The sequence below is a fragment of the Podarcis pityusensis genome (genome assembly GCF_964106645.2).
Source record: "Podarcis pityusensis genome assembly, chromosome: 8".
NCBI lineage: Eukaryota > Metazoa > Chordata > Lepidosauria > Squamata > Lacertidae > Podarcis > Podarcis pityusensis.
Window position 1 is genome coordinate 68,263,497 of NC_138033.1, and position 20,365 is coordinate 68,283,861.

The window sequence follows — 20,365 nt, forward strand, 5'->3', positions numbered from 1 at the left end:
TCTCTTTTTAACTGCAAAGATTTTTATCATTTGGATAATTTGCTAATTCCACAGTAGGTGTTACAAATGTTTGCTCTTCTTGTGAAAAATCAAAACAGCATTTCTGAAGTATGATACGTTCTCTTGGATGCTCATACCAAGTTCAGAATGCTGCAAAAAGCCTCATCCCAAGATCTGAAGGAAGAAAAGTACGGAAATATAGGTAAATGCATTTCGCAAAAACTGGGGGGTCAGAAAGCCAGAACAACCTCAGGACGTCTGATTTCCTGAGTTTGCAATTGAAACTGATAAAAAGGCTTTTAAAACCCCAGAGTGTAATTATTTTAGCTAGTATCAATACAAGAAACACATAACCAGTCTAAGAACTGGACCAGAAATGATTAAAGTGTAGAAATATGAATGAATGAAATGGCTCAGAAGCACATGAGAAATATGCATCTTTGCTGAATAACGCCTACCAGTGACTATTGGAAATATATAACAAAGCTCTCAGATGCAGCAACTTAAAGAAAATTCAAGGGTGAATGGGGGCGGGGGGGAATACAACATGTAACAGAGGAGTACCTTGTCTTACCCGATGCAGAACAGCTTGCCAGACATAGTCAGGTTTCAAAAACCATTCACTGCCAAGTAAGTATGCAGTATCCACTAATTAGTTCTGAACCTCCCCTTTACGGCATTTGAGATACACATTTTGGAGATGGACGAGACTGTGGGTGGGTGATATCACTATTTGGTGGGGATGAATGGAGATTCAGAAATTCTAGAAGCGAGCAAAGGGATTTATCAGAACGCTTAGAAATGTAACGTAATATCTCATACGTATATCTCCCCAAAATGGTGTCTGTTTGGCTAGGTGGTTTGTTTGTCTTTTGAGAGCCATGTTTGGCTATGTAAAATATTTTACAATTGAGAGGTTGCCAGAAAATCCATTGCGCATATGATAATAGCAAGACATGAAACTATAAAAGACGAGTTAAACAGAACATTGACTGACGTGTTTATGGTGAAACGGTATTCAGTTGGAAAGGTGATAAATGCAGATATTATTAATGCATAATATCAGTACTCTCAAAAACATTGCTAATCATAATGAATAAAGACAGGTATTGTTTGCTTCATGAAAATCTCTCTGTAGTTTAGTGGAATAGGCAATTCGATCAGAATTTTCCCTTGGAAATGCCAATAATCTGAAATGCTTTGTTAAGGAGAAGTAATAAATGTAAGGACCGTTTGGTTACTGGGAATATGTTTGTAAATTTGCTGAACTATTTGGAAATATTATTTTGAAGGTACTTTAATCTTGAGTTTAGATGTGTGCATATATTGCGTGTGATACTCTTACAACTCAAAATGTAAATGTGAATTAAAAGACCCTTTGCACAAATATAGTTCTGAACCAGATTTTGGGTATAAGGGCTGGTCCCAGAGTTATGATCCAAAAACAAAGGCTATAGTAACTTTGCTGAAGTTAGGCAGATAAGGGAAATGAGTAAGAAAATGAAGAAAAAGAATAGTTACAGCTCGTAGTGGAATAAGCCTGGACTAACAAGCAGACAACAGGGCCTTTCTTCTTGTGACTCTGTCATCTGCAGTGCAGTGACAAAAAGAGGACATGTTTTGTAGTGGCACCCCAAATATAGAATAATTTTCCTAGGGAGGCCTGCTTGGCACCGCCTTTTAAGTCATTTTGGCTCAAGGCAATTACTATTATTATTTAATTCCTAGGCTTTTAATCTATGCTGCTTTTATCTATTAGGTTTGTTTCAACCATTTTGTTGCATTTTTAAAAAAAATATAATTTTGCTAATATAAGCTACCTCAGTGAACTTGTCTGAAGGGTGTCGTGGACGTTGTCACAATCCATCAACAGAAACAACAGATTGCCAGAGACCAGACATAATTCTGGGGAACCATAATTCCCCGGAACTTTCCCTTCTCCACATTCCCACACCAAGTTTGTGAATTCTCTCTCTCTCTCTCTCTCTCTCTCTCTCTGGATCCTCGTGAAAAATGATCAGAAAGTTAGCGTGCACTTCTCCTAAGATGTACATTCCCCATGCAATTGTCCTAATATACTGCAGTATTGCATGCTATTTTCAGCAACATATGCATTTTTCTGGACACTTTGTCCTAATGTATCCATTTTTGGACGCTTTATTTGGCTAGAGAACTGCATTGCAAAATTCAGATAACAGCAAACGGCTGTGTTTCGGTTTGTGCATTGTATCAGAAAGCACAAATTAGGTAGGTTCACCTTTAAATCTCCCCACACATAGATGCCAATTCCCTGGGGCCCTAGGTGCCCACAAAATTCCCCATGAAGGGGCCGGGCACCCACAAATTTTGGTGCCAGGGCCATGCATGCTGCATGGCACGCACAGCCGTGGGCTCAATCTGGCACTCCTGCCCCCCCATCCTTGATTCAGAGTAGACATAGCTAAGATTGCACTGCAATGGGCAGATACAAACATCCCACATTAATTAATTAAGTTATTGTCTTTCTAGCCCAATTTTTTCAAGGAGCTTGGTGACAAGGAGCTTTATGGCTGAGTGGGGATTTGAACCCTGGTCTCCCAGGTCCTAATCCAACACTCTAACCATGACACCACCCAAGCAACGCCACAGCTTCCACTATCCACTACAGCCCCCTAGAGTTTTGGCTTCTGGGTTTAGGTAAATATAGACACTGAATGATGTTCTATGCAAATGTTATTGGTCCAAGCTGGGATCCTGTGCCCAGCTGGCTGCACTAGCTGGGGATGATGGGACTTGTAGTCCCAAACACCTGGATTCTTGAGGGCACCAGGCTAGGGAAGGCTGGATTAGATAGGCAGACACATATATGAAGTATTCAGAGGTTATTTCTCTCCCAGTATTCATTGTTACAGCAGTCCTCCCAAAGTTCTGAAACTGAAGAGATCTGAGGAGGGGAAACGACAAGAGCCTCGCTGTCGGTTCACTTCCAAAATGATTTCCAAAAAGAATTAAGTAGTTTAGGCAGAGAAATACCTTTTGGAACCAAGTGGTAAAGAACGTTGTGACGTCATTTTATTTTATTTTTTTGCAGGGGGAAGAGGAAAGGAAGAAGAAATACAGAAACTGTTTTGTTGAAATGGGTTTCAGCTAAATAACACACCTAGCATATCCTCCTCCTCCTCCTCCAGAATCAATGAATTTCCTCTCTTGCCAGCATGTCACTGATGTTTCAAAATTAAGAAAGCCACTCACTGCACTCTAGGGTTGTACTTTTTAAAAAGGGCTCTTTATTTTCCTACCTTTGCTAGCTGACCATTCAAACGAGCTGATCATATTGAACAGAATTTCTATCTGAATGCTCACTTTGGGAGCCTCGTTTCAGCTACAATAAATAAATAAGTAATAAAACCCTGAAATCATATTTTAATCATCTGTTTACCGGAGATTCCTGCCCCTCCCCCCAAAAAACCTGGTCATGTCACAAAACAACTCACCACTGGTCACAGTGGAAGTGCTTCCTGCTGATTCAAGAATGCTAGCTTTCGGTTTTCAACATACATTTGAAAAACACTCGATATCAGAAACTGCGTATCTATATAATATATACATATGCATATATTGACAATAGCTATGTTTTGCCAAGTGCCGGAAACAAAATCAGAAAAAAAAACCCTGAAGCGTAAACAACTTAATAAGATATTGGGGTGGAGAGATGGACAGCTCAGGCTTCAGTCAAACTAAAAGCTATTTAATGCTCTGAAACTAAAACTGCAGTTTCAAACATCCACAGCAGCAGTGACTTCTGTTATGACTTTGACTGCTGAAGCTCAAGCACCGATCAGGGTTGGTTTTTTTATGACTTAGCATTTTGCTGTTACATCTGAAATGAGCCAAAGTGCCACCATTGTCACTACTCAAAAGGCGCTTTTGGTTTTTGCGGCACTCCAAGAAACCTGCCAAACCTGTCCCCCCAGAGTCTACAGCGGCATGGGTGCTCACACTGCAAGTCGCTTTGGCTCCCATTAGCTCTTGTTTCCAGCCAGAGAGAAAACACGTGGAAGGAGCTGTTATAGAAGAGAAGAAGAAGAGTTTGGATTTGATATCCCGCTTTATCGCTACCCGAAGGAGTCTCAAAGAGGCTAACAATCTCCTTTTCCCTTCCTCCTCCACAACAAACACTTTGTGAGGTGAGTGAGGCTGAGAGACTTCAGAGAAGTGTGACTAGCCCAAGGTCACCCAGCAGCTGCATGTGGAGGAGCGGGGAAGCGAACCCGGTTCACCAGATTATGAGTTTACCGTTCTTAACCACTACACCACACTGGCTCTCTATACCATTTGAGCTGCTCCCCTGCCCATTATCCAAGAAGACTGTGTGTTCTAGAAAGAGCAGAGTATCAACAGGTTGCAGGAAGGTTGCCCTGCCTTTTTTGCCACCCTCCCTCCGTAGGCACCCTACAGGAATGAAAAACCACTGAGTCAAATGATCCAGAAAGTTGGACCTGCCATTTGCCCCAGTCTGGGAGAGAGAAGTGAAGCTTGCCCCCATCCAAAACACACCACAAGCTTCTTTAAAAACCATACAGTGTGATGGCAGGTATTTTGCCTTGCAAGCCGAAATCAAGGGGTAAGTAGTTTACCATGCTCAATTCTCAAGAATGGCAGTAAGCAGATATCCAGGGTGAAAGGGCCAGGATTTTAATTTGATAGGTGGAAGTCTTATCTCTGCATTTCACTCAGGATCATCATTTGAAATCAACGATTAACTAGCGCAGCCTTTGTGCTTGGCTGGTCTAGGTGCCATTTGCACTGCACATCTAAAGGACTGTGATACTACTTTGACAGTCATGGCTTCCCCTAAAGAATCCTAGGAACTATAGTTTGTTAAGGGTGCTGAGAGTTGTCAGGAGGCTCCCGTTCCTCTCCAGGGTTGCCAGATCAGGAGCAACCTAGGCCCTGAAATTCCAGGGCCCAAACCTGAGACCTAGGAATGGCCCTTGGTGATGTCATGGGGGCAGGTCCTGGAGATGGAGGTTAATTGGAAGAGGGGAGCAGAGGAGGGCAACCTCCTCAGAGTGCAGCCAGCTCCTGCCAGGCTGAAGCCTACAAGCTGCATGCAAAGTCTTCATAGTGATTTTTAAAATTGTTATTAGATACTTTTGCCCACCTGAAAATTCAGGCCTTCCACCAGCCACCTGGAAGGGTCGAAGCAAACTTAGAGACTTCAGGTAGCTGTGCCCCTGGTGCGCAGTCTGGGAGTCATTTTGGACTCAGAACTGTGCATGTCAATTCTGTGTCCAAAGTAGCTATCTACCAGCTCCATCTAGTACGCCGGCTGAGACCCTACCTGCCCACAAACTGTCTCACCTGTTTTTCGCTGGCTAGGTTCAATTCTAATCCTTCTAAGGATTTGCCCATGGGATGCCCACCTGGTGGAAACTCTAGCTCACATGGCCCTTAAATGTAAAATGTATGATGATTTCTGCCAACAATTTCTAGACCATCTATGTATTCCAATATGGAAAGCAGAGACGGAGGTTATATGCTTCTTATTACAGGGGAGAGACCAGGCGCTCACTAAGACAGTAGCTAAGTTCCTCTATTTGATTTTTTTTGTCGCTGAAGTACGCTACAGGATTCTGCCCTTGCTGGAGACCCACAGAGATGAAATAGATTGCTCGCCTCTTCTTCCCTTTGGCAAATGACTGTACTGTTGAAATGGTGGCAAGCACAATTCAAAGTGTTGGTGCTGACCTTTAGCCCTAAATGGCCTTGGCCCAGTATACTTGAAGAAGTATCTCCACCCCCATCACTCAGCCCAGACACTGAGGTTCACCTCTGAGGGCCTTCTGGTGGTTCCCTCACTGCGAGAAGCAAAATTACAGGGAACCAGGCAGAAGGCCTTCTTGGTAGTGGCAGCCTCCCTGTGGAACACCCTCCCATCAGATGTCAAGGAGATAAAGAACTACATAACTTTGAGAAGACATCTGAAGGCAGCCCTGTATAGGGAAGTTTTTAATGTCTGATGTTTCACTATATGTTTTATACATGCTGTTAGCTGCCCAGAGTTGCTGGGGCAACCCAGCCATGTGGGCAGGGTATAAAATTATCATTATGAATTATTGTCAGGTAAGACCTGGAGGCCTGGGAACCCTATTCCCCTAATGCACAATGTGTTCGCAACCCTTACAACAGCTGCAAGTTGGCATCATTAATTATTACATCCCAAGATAACAAGGAAAGTTTGATTACTCGCCAGCATGGAACCACTTCTAAAAGTGCCAGTTCCTCAGGCCAATGCACTCAAGTGGGTAATCTGGTCCCGCCTTGAATCTGGAGTGGTAACCAATCATCAGATCTTGGAGAATATTGTTGCGTGTTAAACTTGGGGTACTTTGTTGTGGTGCTCTGGTTTTTCTTTTTAAATGCAACCATTTATCAATTCAAATGATAAATCATCAGAACTTTCTCCTGTGATACACTTAACGCCACTCTCACTGCCCAATTGGCCCCCAAAGGTTCATCACAGCAGCAGAGACACAAGATGACATGGGGAAGAGAAGTGGATTCCATGGAGCCAGATCATACCTGGTCATTCACAGGACACACGGCTAGGTTTTGTTCTTCGCTGGAGCAGGCCACCCGGATGTACTTCAGCCAGTTCCCGTTTCCTGTCTGGTTGGCATCGACGCAGAATTTCTCAGTGCCCAGGTCATCGCCAATCTGAAAGAGAAAGCAGTGTTAAACAACCAAATTGGAAGACCATAAGCCAGGGGTTCGGTAGCACGTCAAAGTGCAAGTAGATAAATAGGTACCGCTCCGGCAGGAAGGTAAACAGCATTTCTGTGTGCTGCTCTGGTTCGCCAGAAGTGGCTTAGTCATGCTAGCCACATGACCCAGAAGCTGTACGCCGGCTCCATCGGCCTGTAAAGCAAGATGAGCGCCGCAACCCCAGAGTTGGCCACGACTGGACCTAATGGTCAGGGGTCCCTTTACCTTTACCTTTAAGTCAGGGGTTGGGAACAGCTTTTCAGCTGGAGGGCCGCATTCCTTTCAAAGCAATCTCCAGAGGGCCACATGGCACCAAGGTCAGAAGTGGGAAGAACAACCGTGGCAAAAATTTACCTTTGTGCAGCAGTTTGCTTTGTACACATACCCACACATGGATCCCCTCTCTATTCTCCATCCATGTAAGCATGGGGCATTATCAAGAGTTCAGAGACACATTCAAATGCTCAAGGAGAATCTGAAGCAGTGCTAGTGAGGGCTGTGGACTGGGGAGAGTTCTGAGGGCCAAATGGAGGGGGTTGAGGGCTGCATTGGGCCCCAGAGCCGGAGGCTCCCTACCCCTGCTATAAGTATTTAAGTAAAGACATAAGCAGGGTGGGAGGGAGAAAAGCAGCCCAACATTTATTGGCCAGGTCAAATTGGTCTGGAAAAATCAGTTGCGTCTTGGAACTCACAACCTCTCTTGGCCTTGCTTCCTTTGTGCAAACTGAGAAAGTGCATAGTTCCTGCCTACGGTGACATCCACAATTTTGATTCCTCTGGCAAGGGAGCCATGCTGCCATACAGCGGCATAGCGTGGGTTGTCAGCACCCGGGGCAAGGCAAGTAATTTGCGCCCCCTAACCCGGGGCAAGGAAAGTAATTTGCGCCCCCTAACCCGGGGCAAGGAAAGTATTTTGCGCCCCCTAACCCCTAACCTGCCGCCGCTGCCAGCTTCTTCTTGCTGCTGCCTGGTCTGGTCTGGTCTGGTGTGGTTCTCTCCCGCGCTCAGCACTGCACTGGGCGGCCGCTGCACTGTCCCTCCCCCAGATAGTCCCTCGCTCTCTCTCCACACCGCACGCCTGGCACCCACCCCCTCCACAGTGGGTGGCGACCCAGCGGCTCGGATCGGATTCGCACAGCCAGCACTGCAGTGAGAGAGAGTGAGTGAGCCAGGGTAGGGGCAGAGAGCTGCGAGTGCGAGCACGCCCCCCCCCCCGATGTTGCGCCCAGTGCGGCCGGCCCCCCCTGCACCCCCCACGCTACGCCACTGCTGCCATAACCATACCAAAGGCCATAGCTCCATGGTAGAGCATCTGCCTTGAATGTAATGGCTCCAGAGTTCAATCCCTGGCATCTCCAGGTAGGGCTCAGAGAGGCCTCTCTCCCTGAAATCCTGGAGAGCTGCTGCCAACCAGGGTAGACAATACTGAGCCAGATGGACTGACTACATGTTCCTATACTGTGGGCTGCATCCCTGAATCAAGCAATTTATGCCCGAGTTTCACCCTGAAATCCTGCACACAGAAGGGCTTATGTGGAAAAAAATGAATAAGCCAGTAGGTGGGTTGCTTATGAAAACCAGCCCCTTGAACAAAGTATTTCTGGGCATGCACAGAGTGCCTTTAACCTAGCTACAATTGCAATCAGTCACTACACATTTGGGTTTGAGGTCAAAGTGTGTGACTTCTAGGCAGAGATGGATCCAGATTCCTCCCCCCTTTTAATAATAATAATTTATTATTTATACCCCGCCCATCTGCCGAGTTTCCCTAGCCACTCTGGGCGGCTCCCAATCGAGTGTTAAAAACAATACAGCATTAAATATTAAAAACTTCCCTAAACAGGGCTGCCTTCAGATGTCTTTTAAAGATAAGATAGCTGCTTATTTCCTTCACATCTGAAGGGAGGGTGTTCCACAAGGCGGGTGCCACTACCAAGAAGGCCCTCTGTCTGGTTCCCTGTAACCTCACTTCTCGCAATGAGAGAACCACCAGAAGGCCCTCGGCGCTGGATCTCAGTGGGGCTGAACGATGGGGGTGGAGAAGTACATTGAAAGAGATAATGGGGTTGATTAAAAGGCAGCATGCTTCATTGTCAGTCTAAGCAACCTTCCCCAACCTGGTGCCCTCCAGATACTATTAAATTCCACTGGCCCATGCTGATAGAGCCAATCACCTGGGATTGTGGGAGACGGAGTCCAGCAACATTTGGAGGGCACCAGGTTGCAGAAGACTGGGCAAAGGCAACTTATCTCAGCTGAAGCCTAAGAACAGAAGCCCAGTTGTGATTAACAGAAGCCCTGATGACAGACATGCTCACAGATACTTAGAAGATACAAATGTGCAAGTGTGGGAAATAAAATGATGGCGGTGACCTTTTAAAAATTCGCGGTTGTTTTCTGTTTCTCTCTCTTTCTCTTCTCAAAGAGCCTCTACTTTCTTCACACAGGAAAGCTAGCAAGTTATGTGAGAGTATCTGCAGACAGGTAGCAAAGATTTTTCACACACACCCTCTTCTTTCTTTCTTTTTTGCAGAGGCAAGTGAGTGTTCTCAAGAGCTTGGGTACTTCCCCAGTGTGATTACTGCAATGTGGTTCAGAGTTGTGAGTACGGTTAAGGAACTGCAGCTGGGATAGGACATGACTCCCAGGCTATTGGCTGGGGTTTGGTGCATGGTGGTTAGGGCATCACTGTTGTAAACCTGGGAGGTTGTGCAGGAGCAGGACTGTTTGAAATTGGGACCCAGACAAGTCTGGTCCTGCATCCCTTTGTTAGACAAACACAGGTGATGTATTGCATGGGGTGTTAAATAGATAGCCAATTGCTTCTACAGTGGATGCTTGGGTTGCGAACGTGATCTGTGCGAGATGCACGTCCATAACCCGCAGCATCCGCAACCCGCAGCGGCACGTCTGCACACGCACGGGTTGTGATTCGGCGCTTCTGCGCATGCGCAAAGCGCAATTGAGCACTTCTGTGCATGCGAGACCGCCAAAACCCAGAAGTAACCCATTCCGGTACTTATGGGGTTCGGCAGTACGCAACCTGAAAAAATGCAGCCAGAAGCATCTGTAACCCGAGGTATGACTGTATTGGGGTTTTTTTGGGGTGGGGATAAAGATGATCCAGGCTTGGTGCAGTTTTAAGGGGGAGGTGAGTAACACAGAGAACTAAACATTGAGCTCTGACTGCATTTTAGGGTACCAGCCATCGCCCTAGAGACCTGACATAGCAGCAACTATGCCTTTTGGAGTATTTATTGTGTAGGCACACAACTTAAGTGCTCCAAAAGGCAGCCTGTTGCTCCACACCCCACCTGTATATTTGTAAATAAACACAACTACTACAAAATGCCAGGGACCTCCTTCCTAAGGAAATAAAAGATTTTTTAAGTGTTGGGTCTTCAAAACTTTTCGCTGCTTTAAGAAGTGGATCAGGCTTAACAGTACTAACTTGGACTAAGTTACTGGGATGTTCTGGGCTCCATTCAAGGTGTGGAAGTGTTAACCTTCAAAGCCTCCTGCTTTGAGAGATGTCTGGGTTTTTTTTATGGATGATGAATACAATGTGCAATTAGCCAGATGTGGAAAAACCCAGTGCGTGCGACAATGATTTGCGTACCTTGCAAGAATGATTTGGACCTTTGGCAAGCAGAAAATGACATCTCCGCTTTTGCAGATAAGGATCTCCCAAACCCGCAAAGCTAGTGAATGGGAAAGGGGGAGGGGCAGGGGACGGGAGTGTCCAAAAGAATCTCGGACAAGATGGTCACCCCACTTCCGTTTAAAAGCCTCCAATGAAGGAGAGGCGACCACCTGCCGAAGGAGTCCTTCCCACTTTCGAAGAGCTTTTACTGTCAGAAAGTTCTTCCTAACGTTCAGTCAGAACCGCCTTCCTTGCAATGGGAACCTATCAGCTTGGGCTCTACCCGCCAGAGCAGCAGAAAGCAAGCTTGCTCCATCTTCTGTGTGACAGCCCTTCAAATATTTGAAGGTGGCTAAGTCTTACCCAAGGGACGTGGGTGGCGCTGTGGGTTAAACCACAGAGCCTAGGACTTGCCGATCAGAAGGTCGGTGGTTCGAATCCCCCTGACGGGGTGAGCTCCCGTTGCTTGGTCCCTGCTCCTGCCAACCTAGCAGTTCAAAAGCACGTCAAAGTGCAAGTAGATAAATAGGTACCGCTCCAGCAGGAAGGTAAACGGCGTTTCTGTGCACTGCTCTGGTTCGCCAGAAGCGGCTTAGTCATGCTGGCCACATGACCCGGAAGCTGTACGCCGGCTCCCTTGGCCAATAAAGTGAGATGAGCACTGCAACCCCAGAGTCTGCCACAACTGGACCTAATGGTCAGGGGTCCCTTTACCTTTACTTAAGTCTTACCCAGAGTTGATTTGTAGAAATGGACAGGCCCTAGTTCATCACGTTCGCTCATTTCAGTGTGACTACTCAGGGTAGGGTTGATATTGGGTACAACCCAATGGGTCTACTCTGAGTCTACCTTGATACAAACCACAGTGTTTTCAAAAAACAACAACACATCTTCCGCTTGGGTTATTTCTGTATTATCAAAGCCTCCTGTGTGGACGCAGATAGGGAAACTGGGGAGGTGATGAAAGGAAAGGCAGCTGTCTGTGTGGAGCTGGGGGAGGGAAAGGATTCTACCCCTTGACAAGAGGTGACAATGCAATGCTTTGCTGGCTGTCTCTGCATTTCTTCACTCATCACTTTTGTCTGGGCTCAACTCTGTCCACCTCACCCCCTCCAGCCCCCACCTCCAGGCATGTTGTTTTGATCGCCTCACTCTTCTGCATCATTCCTTAGGCTGGCCATTTCTGCTTTCTCATGTTCAGTTATCTTATGGGACTGAGGCGTGGAATTCGCTGGCATGGGATGCAGAGATGGCCTTTGGTTTGCATAGGGTTGTAGCCAATGCTAGTCCACACTTGGATACCCAGTGTGATATATGAGGACCTAGGAGACCAGGATTCAAATTCCTAGGACCTAGCAGACCAGGACTTGAAGCTCATGGGGTGGCCCTGGCCAGTCACTGCCTCTCAGCATAATTACCTCACAGGTGTTCTTGTGAGGATAAAAATGAGGAGCAGGAGAAGAACTAGGTATGCCCCCTTAAGCTCCCTGGAGGAAAGGCGGGATGTAAATGAATAGAATATAATTTTATTATTACGGTCACAGATCAGTTCTGGGTCACTTACAATATCAGGAAAATCATAAAACACAACAGGAATACATTGTATTGCAATTGGGTATAACAGAGGCAATTCAGATATAGCGGCAGTTAAAAAAATATTTTAAATCTTGATCACTAAAATATAACCTAAAATTATCATTCAAAACCTTAATCATTTTGGTAGTACAACTTGTTCCCTAGGTTTTATGGCAGTCACACAGAATTTGGCAACCCACAGATGCACAGAATTTGGCAGGATGTAAATGTAATAAAGAAAGAAATAGATTCAAATTAACGGGCATGGCTCATGTACGTCCATTAACCTCAGTGGGTCTACTTTGAGTAGGACCTGGATACAGCCAGTGACTTTTAAGGGGAAAGGGGGCATTGTGGTGGGATAGGTTCTTCAACCATGATAGTGAAATGGGACCTTCCATGAAGGGCTGTTTCCTTCATGCCCAGCATTTGGGCTTCCCAAAGGTTCACCACTGAGGGAGTCAGGATTAGATGGAGCCTTGGTTCATTAGATGATGCGGGGCCCTTCTTACGTCCTTAGTTCAAAGCCTTGGGTGGCTTTAAAAGAGGATGGGGCAAACTGAGGGAGGGTAAGCCTATCAATAGCTCCTCGCTACAGTGGCTGTGTTGAGAACATAAGAAAAGCCTGCTGGATCAGGCCAATGGCCTATCTACTCCAACATCCTGTTCTCACGTTGGCCAACCATATGCATTTGGGGAGCCTGGAAGCAGGATCTGAGCACAAAAATACCTCCCCCTCCTCTGGTTTCCAGCAACGGGCATTGAGAAGCATTGCTGCCTCTGATCATGGAGGGACAGCAAAGTCTTAAAACAGGGGTGCCTCTGGTTACGTACTTAATTTGTTCCAGAGGTCCATTCTTAACCTGAAACCGTTCTTAACCTGAGGTACCACTTTAGCTACTGGGGCCTCCTGCCACCGCTGCACCACCGGCATACGATTTCTGTTCTCATCCTGAGGTAAAGTTCTTTTTTTAAAAAAAAATAATAACAATCATTTTTTAATTAAATTTTTACTTTAACAATCCAATCAAATCACATTAAATATTCCAAATTATACATATACATATCAAATAATCCAAATATTCTGCCAAATTATAAATTTTTTTAATAGGACTTCCCATGCTTCAAGTTCGGAGGGTTTTGATCATCTGAGGTAAAGTTCTTAACTCGAGGTACTACTTCCGGGTTAGCGAAGTCTGTAACCCAAAGCGTTTGTAACCTGAGGTACCACTGTAGCTAGTAGCCATCAATAGCCTTTCTCTCCATGAATTTGTCTAATCGCCATTCAAGTCGGTGGCCATCATTGCCTCTTGTAGGAGCAAGTACCATAGCTGAAGAGTGCTTTGAATGAAAAAGTACTTTCTGTTATCTGTCCTGCTGTGGGAGGCCCTATGGATACCAGTCACCAGGAATAAGTAGAATAATAGAATTGTATTGTCTAGTCCACCCCCCACCCCCCGCAATGCAGGAATATGCAGCTGTCCTATACGGGGATCGAACCTGCAACCTTGGCATTGTCAGCACCATGTTCTGACCAGCTGAGCCAGAACAAGTAGGCAGAGCACGGTTGCACTCAAGGTCTGCTTGCTGGTGTTCCACGTCAAATGTATTGCCTGTCATTATAGGACTAAATCATGTGCATCAGAATAAAGGAAAGCAATCCATAAATACAGGAACAAAATTTAAGTATCCAACAGCTGAATAAAATGGAGGCATAGGGTGTGTGTACATGATGCACCACTGATGACATTGCTCACCTGGGGGGGGGGGCGGCACCCTTTGATCTAAGGCCAGCCCTGGAAATGGGTGTGGATTTGAGCAGCGGCCCAAAGCGGCAGCCCTCTCCACCCACCCAAAAAAGCGTGCCGGGTCCTCCTTGCCGGTTTATAGTCCCATGTCAGCAAACCTCACAAGTGCTCCGGCAGTTGAAATGAGAAAACATTGGTCTGAGATCCGGTGTGGGTTTTCACTTTTTAAATGTGCTACCATTAAACTGCAGGAGTTCACAGGGCAAAGGGTTGCAGAGCAAACCACAGAGCTGACCACAACTTTACACGTTTGAAGCAGAGAGTTCTGTGTTTTGAAATTGCCAGCAGAGGGAGAGGAATAAACTGCGCCCTCTCAGAGCAGCGACTCAGAGCAGCAAGGAGAGTGGGGTTTTGTAAAGCAGGAAATTATGTTCAGCGAGGCAAAAAGAGTGCTACAATTGTGGAAAGAAGCCGTGTCCTCATAACCTTTAATGATTATTGTAATTTTGCAAGATTATTGCTATCGCCTCCTTTTTTTTCCTGCCAGCAAACACATCATCTGCTTTTTTCATAAGGTGCAAAGAAAGAGTAATATTTGCACCACAAGGTGGAGAACCTGTGGCCCTCCAGATATTGATGGATGCCAGCTCCCATCAGCTCCAGCTACAAATGGATGAATATGTCAATTTTGGGTTCTCTTTGGTCTTCATTTTTCTCCTTCTCCTCTACGCCCCCGGGTCAGACCTGACCCAGGAGCAGAGCTGCGGCTGGATAGCGGTGTTGGGCCGTCACACAAGGAAGCTGTCTCCATAGCTCCCTCGCTCACTGGAGCCAGGCTCCAATGAGGGAGCCTGTCGCCAGGGCGTCTTGCCGCGCACCCCCTCAAAAAAATGCACCTGGGGCCACAGAACCCCAGCCCCCCCCCCCACTATGCCACTGACAGGTCCAATGTCATCCAGCGAGCTTCATGACTGAGTGGGGATTTGAACCCTGGTCTCCCAGGTCAAAGTCCAGCACCCTAACTGCTACACCGCACCGGCTCTCTTATTGAGAAGGACTGCCAGGGTCTTGCCCTGTGTCTTGTCTAGCTGCAGACATTCCCACCACCCAGCAAACCCTGCTGTGACTGGGGCACTGATCCTGCAAGCATGCAGGAGGCAACCATAGTGTGGGGACGACGACAGTGGGAAAGTCCTTGGTGGTCCTTCACAACACTAATAATAAACCCCATAAAGTGCTGCTAAATCCAGGCAAAATAAATTCGCCTTCTGGGTTTCCTTTCCTTTGCCCATTGGGTCGCTTGTCCCCTGCCTTATGAACTCTCCTCTCAACTTCATACAAAGTCCCCATTGTCAATGGACAGTCGTCTTAAGAAGGCCTTTGCTGAATCTGAGCGTGCAATAGGATGTCAGGCTTACGTTCCAATAAATAAATCAAACACACTTAAGACCCGTTAGACACCCCAATCACCTTCTTATTTTATTTTATTTTTAACCCTATGCCAAGCTAAGTTTTTATTGGATACACTCAACTGATCCTACAGTACTGTAATGGGTCTCTCTCTCTCTCTCTCCTCCCCAGTCCCCCCACCCCATTTTACGGACAAAAGACCTTTTCTTGTCTTCAAGGGCTGACAAGTTTATCCAAATATTCTCAGCTTAGTACTAGCCCCTTTCTGAATTGATCAGCTCAGTAAAAGGACACTTTGTACCTTTAAACCCCCCCCCCACACATGAGGGAGACCAGCAAAGGGCAGTTGGTAGGGGGTGAGGAATGTGCTTAAACTGAAGGATGGTGTCAGACAGACAGAACTGGGGTATAACCACTCATCTCTTCCACTTTTCAAACTACTTGGGTAACCCACAGGAGGAGCAAATGGTATAATCAACAGTTCCCCTCCCAGCAAAACTCCCTTTCGCCTTTCAGGTTGGCACACTGTAGGTGTGGCCATTAAGTGTCAAATATATACAGCGGTACCTTGGGCTACAAACACTTCAGGTTACAAACTCCACTAACCCAGAAGTACTACCTCAGGTTGAGAACTTTGCCCCAGGATGGGAACAGAAATCATGTGCTGGCGGCACGGCGGCAGCGGGAGGCCCCATTAGCGAAAGCGCGCCTCAGGTTAAGAACAGTTTCGGGTTAAGAACAGACCTCCGGAATGAATTAAGTTCGTAACCCGAGGTACCACTGTATATATATTCTGGGATGAGAATTTTGCCCTGCCTTCCTCTTAGAGACGTACAAATGTATTAGTTTCAGTTTCTCATTGTTCCAGTCCTAACTTTAGTTCTGCACTTCTGCGCATCAGGTTTTTCTTTTGAAGTCCTAATCAAAATTGATAATCAATTTTAGTGCGCATCTCTCCTAAGCTACATGTTTTTGTATGCCATACATACCCGTTTTTGCAAGCACCCCCTTTCCCTAAAGGAAAACATTTTTGCATGTGATTTCCATGGACATGCACATTTTTTAGGCTCACTTTCTCCTAATATACAGTACAAGTGCATGTTATGTGCAGTTAATTTGTGTGGTTTCAACCACATGTAGTTGAAGGCAGGCTGGTTGAATCTGTGCACGCTAAACCCAAGCAAGGCTGAGAATCTCAGACCCCAACTGCTGAGCAGGCCTTACCCCAAGCTCAAGGCAGAGGGTTTAAAGACTCTGTACATGCCAGGTCCCCTTGCAAGCTTTCTGCCCTGCTTGCTGGGCAAGGCCTACTTGCTATGTGAGCTCTGGCAGTATGTGGGATTCCCTCTCCCTCTCTCCCCCTCACCCACTAGCCGTGAAGGTGCCTCTGAGGGTTTGGGTATCCACAATTTTCATGTATACATGGAACCCTTGAAACAGAACCCCCATGTAAGATGCAATAGTACTGTACACATGTTTTGTATGCAGTCTTTGGAGAACTGCATTGCAAAATTTGGAGACCTGAGAAATCTTATTGAGACACTTTGCTTCCCTGGATGTTCTTCAGATGCTTCCCCCAAGCAGGAACTTGAGTCATTTTGTTTTAGGGAAGCAAAAGCAACTCAATATTTCCCCCCAGCTTTCTCCCAAGTATGGAGAGTCACTCCACCAATCTCAGAACCCCAAGGCAGTCCTGCCTAGACTAGCAGTCTGCTCTCACAGTTGCCATTCAGATGACTACGGGAAGCCCGTAAAAGGGACATAAGGGCAACCGTTCTCTCCTCTCATGTAGTTCCCAGAAACTGGTCCTCCTGATACAGGAGAAAGGATATAATCATCATTACAAGCAGCCATTGATGGCCTAATCATCCATGAATTTGTCAAATCCTCTTTTAAAACCTACCCAAGTTGGTGGCCATCACAACCTTCCGGGTGTGGGTGTGTGGAGTGCATTCCGTAATTTAACTATGTCTTGGGTGCAGAAATATTTCCTTTTCTCCATCCTAAATCTCCCAATCTTCAGCTCCATTGTATGCCCCCAGATTTTAGTATTATGAGGGGGGGGGGGAGTCTCTCTCAGACCTTCCAAGTATCCCTATTTTCTAGGGGCAGTCCTGGATTTACAAAAGCTGTCCCAGTTTCTGATTTGATCCCAGAATCTCCAGCTTTTTCTTAGGACATCCCTATTTTCATTGGGGAACTGTTGGAGGGTATAGAGTTACGTGACCTCCGAGCCAAGGAGGTAAATAACTATGCAACCTTTAGAAGACATCTGAAGGCAGCCCTGTATAGGGAAGTTTTTTAAAAAAAAAAGTTTAATATTTTATTATGTTTTTATGTATGTTGGAAGCCACCCAGAGTGGCTGGGCAACCCATTTAGATGGGTGAAGTATAAATAAAATTATTATTATTATTATTATTATTATTATTATTATTATTATTGAATAGGACGTCCCTATTTTCATCTGTGAAATGTTGGATAGCATGCTCTCTGTCCGTGTTCCCCACACCACACATAATTTCATATACTTCTACCGTGTCCTCCTACTCCCATTCCAGGGATGCGGGTAGTGCTGTGGTCTAAATCACTGAGCCTCTTGGACTTGTTGATCAGAAGGTTGGCAGTTCAAATGCCCATGATGCGGTGAGTTCTGTCTCAGCTGCTGCCAACCTAGCAGTTCGAAAGTACACTAGTGCAATTAAATCAACAGGTACCACTGCAGCGGGAAGGTAAACAGCATTTCCATGCACTCGGGTTTCCATCACGGTGTTCTGTTGCACCAGAAGCGGTTTAGTCATGCTGGTCACTTGACCCGAAAAGCTGTCTGTGGACGGCCTGAAAGCGAGATGAGCACTGCAACCCCATAGTCGCCTTTGACTTAACCATCCAGGGGTCCTTTACCCTTTTTTACCTTTACCTTACTCCCGTTCCCCTGCAAATAAAAAACCCCCTAAATGCACCAATGTCGAAATCTTTCTGTTCTTCCTGCCTTTAGAAATATGGCAAATGGCTTTTCTTTTCAAGAAGAAATTGAACCTGCTTCATACCAAATCTATGCGTCAGCAGATAAATACCCATAAATCTCCCTGCCTCTGCCTTATTAGAATGGTTGCTAGGTAACTGGAACCAGGCCGGCCTCTCCTCCGGTACGTGTGCTGCCTGTCAGGGTCGGTCAACAGCATGAGTTGTTGGCAACGGCGTAGGGGTATCCCTGGGACCATGGGCCACAGGTGCAGCCATCGAGGCATTAGTCAATGATTAGGCCTCGTAAAATATATGAATAGTGTTTCTTTAAGAAGCTATAAAGTTTTATGGAGGAAAAAATCCATGTGTAAAGCATTTCGGTCTGCTCCATGGCTGGTCATTCAAAATTTCACTCGTTTCTGTCAGGGCCCTGATAATTAAAACTGTGGCAAGGGTCTGGTTTCTATAATGTCGCCCATATGGCTTTCGGAGATGAAGCAAATGTAATTGCCGGGGCAGCAAAGAACTGTTGTTGGGGTGGTGTGAGGGGTTTTTTGGTGTGGGTTTTTTTTGGCCATTTACTGGGCTTTCATTTTGTCTCTAAAACCGGAGGCTTGGGGCATGTAGCATAAACTTACAGAGCACCAAAGATCGTTAATGGATGTTGTGAAGCAGCGGGGAGGACAGGAGAGGTTACGCCATGTGCTTTATAAGTTTGACACTAGAAAGCCCATTAATGAAAAAGTTAGATTTCAGTCTGTGGGGCGGGCGATAATTGTTTGAAACTGTTTGCTAAAAGGTATGTGTGTGTCTGTATGGTTTTGTGCATGTGGTTTAGGGACTTAAGAGGTGTTGCATTGTCCTTTGGGGCACCTGAAGTAATAAATAATGGCCTCCCGTTAAGGAATCAAGTCATCTTCTGATGCCATCTCTCCTTGAAAAGATAAAGGCATTTGTGTGTAACTGTTGTTAGATTTTAATTGTGGCATTTTCTAGCTTTATAATTTGCAGATTTGCCTTCAGTTGCATGTTTTTAGCTTTTTTTGTATTTCATTTTTATTGCTTTAATTTGTGCAAGGTGCCTTGAGTCCTGGTGTGGGAAAAAGGCGGGGCATTAATAATAAGAATGCCTTGTGAAGTTGAGAAGAGGAGAATTGTGAAATGCATTGAAAATAAAGCAGGAGTCCCAACGCAAAGCGAAAAAGCCAGAGTGGTGCATGGCTGGCTTTGTTTTTGTTTTTTTCTCCACAGAGCTTCTTTCTGTAAGGTCAACCCGATGTCTTTGGAGGGTAAAAATCCCCAACCCGTGCTGCCTACTTGCTGACTACAAAACGAGATTGTACAACACAATGCCTTGCCTGATTGTCCCACGCAGCTATCTCACATCATGAAAGGCTATCTGTGCTCCTGAATGGCAACACTGTGTGACAAGACAGTGTCGGGATTGTTGGAGCCGTGTCTTCACTAAGTCAAACAGAAAAAGGTCCCCCGCCTTTCCTCTTCTTCTTCTTTGACTGGGAGAAAATGAGCATATGGAAAATCCCAAGCGGACAGTACTTTGCTTCCCCCCCTTTTTTCTTTGACCCTAATGGGAACATCAACGGCACATCTGGTATCATTTTAGGACTTTCTGAAGATGTTCCACTTTGGAAAAAGGCAGGAACACCTCCGGGGTGGATGGAAAACAGAGAACTGAGGGCTTCTGTGTAGAAGTTCAAGAATAATGGCAACAGCGGCTGTCAATGCACGTCTAAGGATGTGACCAGACAGTGGTGTTGAATGGGGAATAAGATATGCACACAGAGAGAGTGCAATCCCACACTTGATACACTCCACTCTACTTTCCCCACATTTTTGCAGCACTAATTTATGTCAGGGGTCACCAATGTTTCACCCTCAGGTGGGCCCATTTGCAAACCAAAGAGACTATTGTGGGCATCACTTTCGCACTGTGCCCTCAGAGGCAGGGCAGAAGGTCCCGGGAACAATCTCCACCATGTCTAGGAGGGCTGGGGAAAAGACTTGTGTCTGAAAGCCCAAAGAGACACTGCCAGTCTGAGCAGACAATACTAAGTTAGACAGACCAACAGCCTGACTCTGTATAGGACAGCTTCTGAAGTTCCTCTGTAGAGTTGGTGTCAGTCTCCCTTACCTGAACACGACGACAGAAGCTCTTATTTTAAAGTATGGAAGGGATATTTTTTAGGCTAAAAGTGCAAGGACCAGAAGCCAACATTCCAAGGTCCATGAGCAGGGCAAGAGGTTCATAACCGAACA

The 20,365-nt window shown here is 45.9% G+C and overlaps 1 protein-coding gene across 5 annotated transcripts in view; it reads right to left on the bottom strand.

The window, feature by feature from the left end:
* The window catches only part of PRDM16 (PR/SET domain 16), a 454,646-nt gene that overhangs the window by 61,004 nt on the left and 373,277 nt on the right, over window positions 1-20,365 (bottom strand). For all 5 annotated transcript variants that reach the window (XM_081016023.1, XM_081016025.1, XM_081016026.1 and 2 more), the window contains exon 4: window positions 6,565-6,699. In XM_081016023.1, the coding sequence (XP_080872149.1) occupies window positions 6,565-6,699 (135 nt within the window). The remainder of the gene's footprint in view (window positions 1-6,564; window positions 6,700-20,365) is intronic.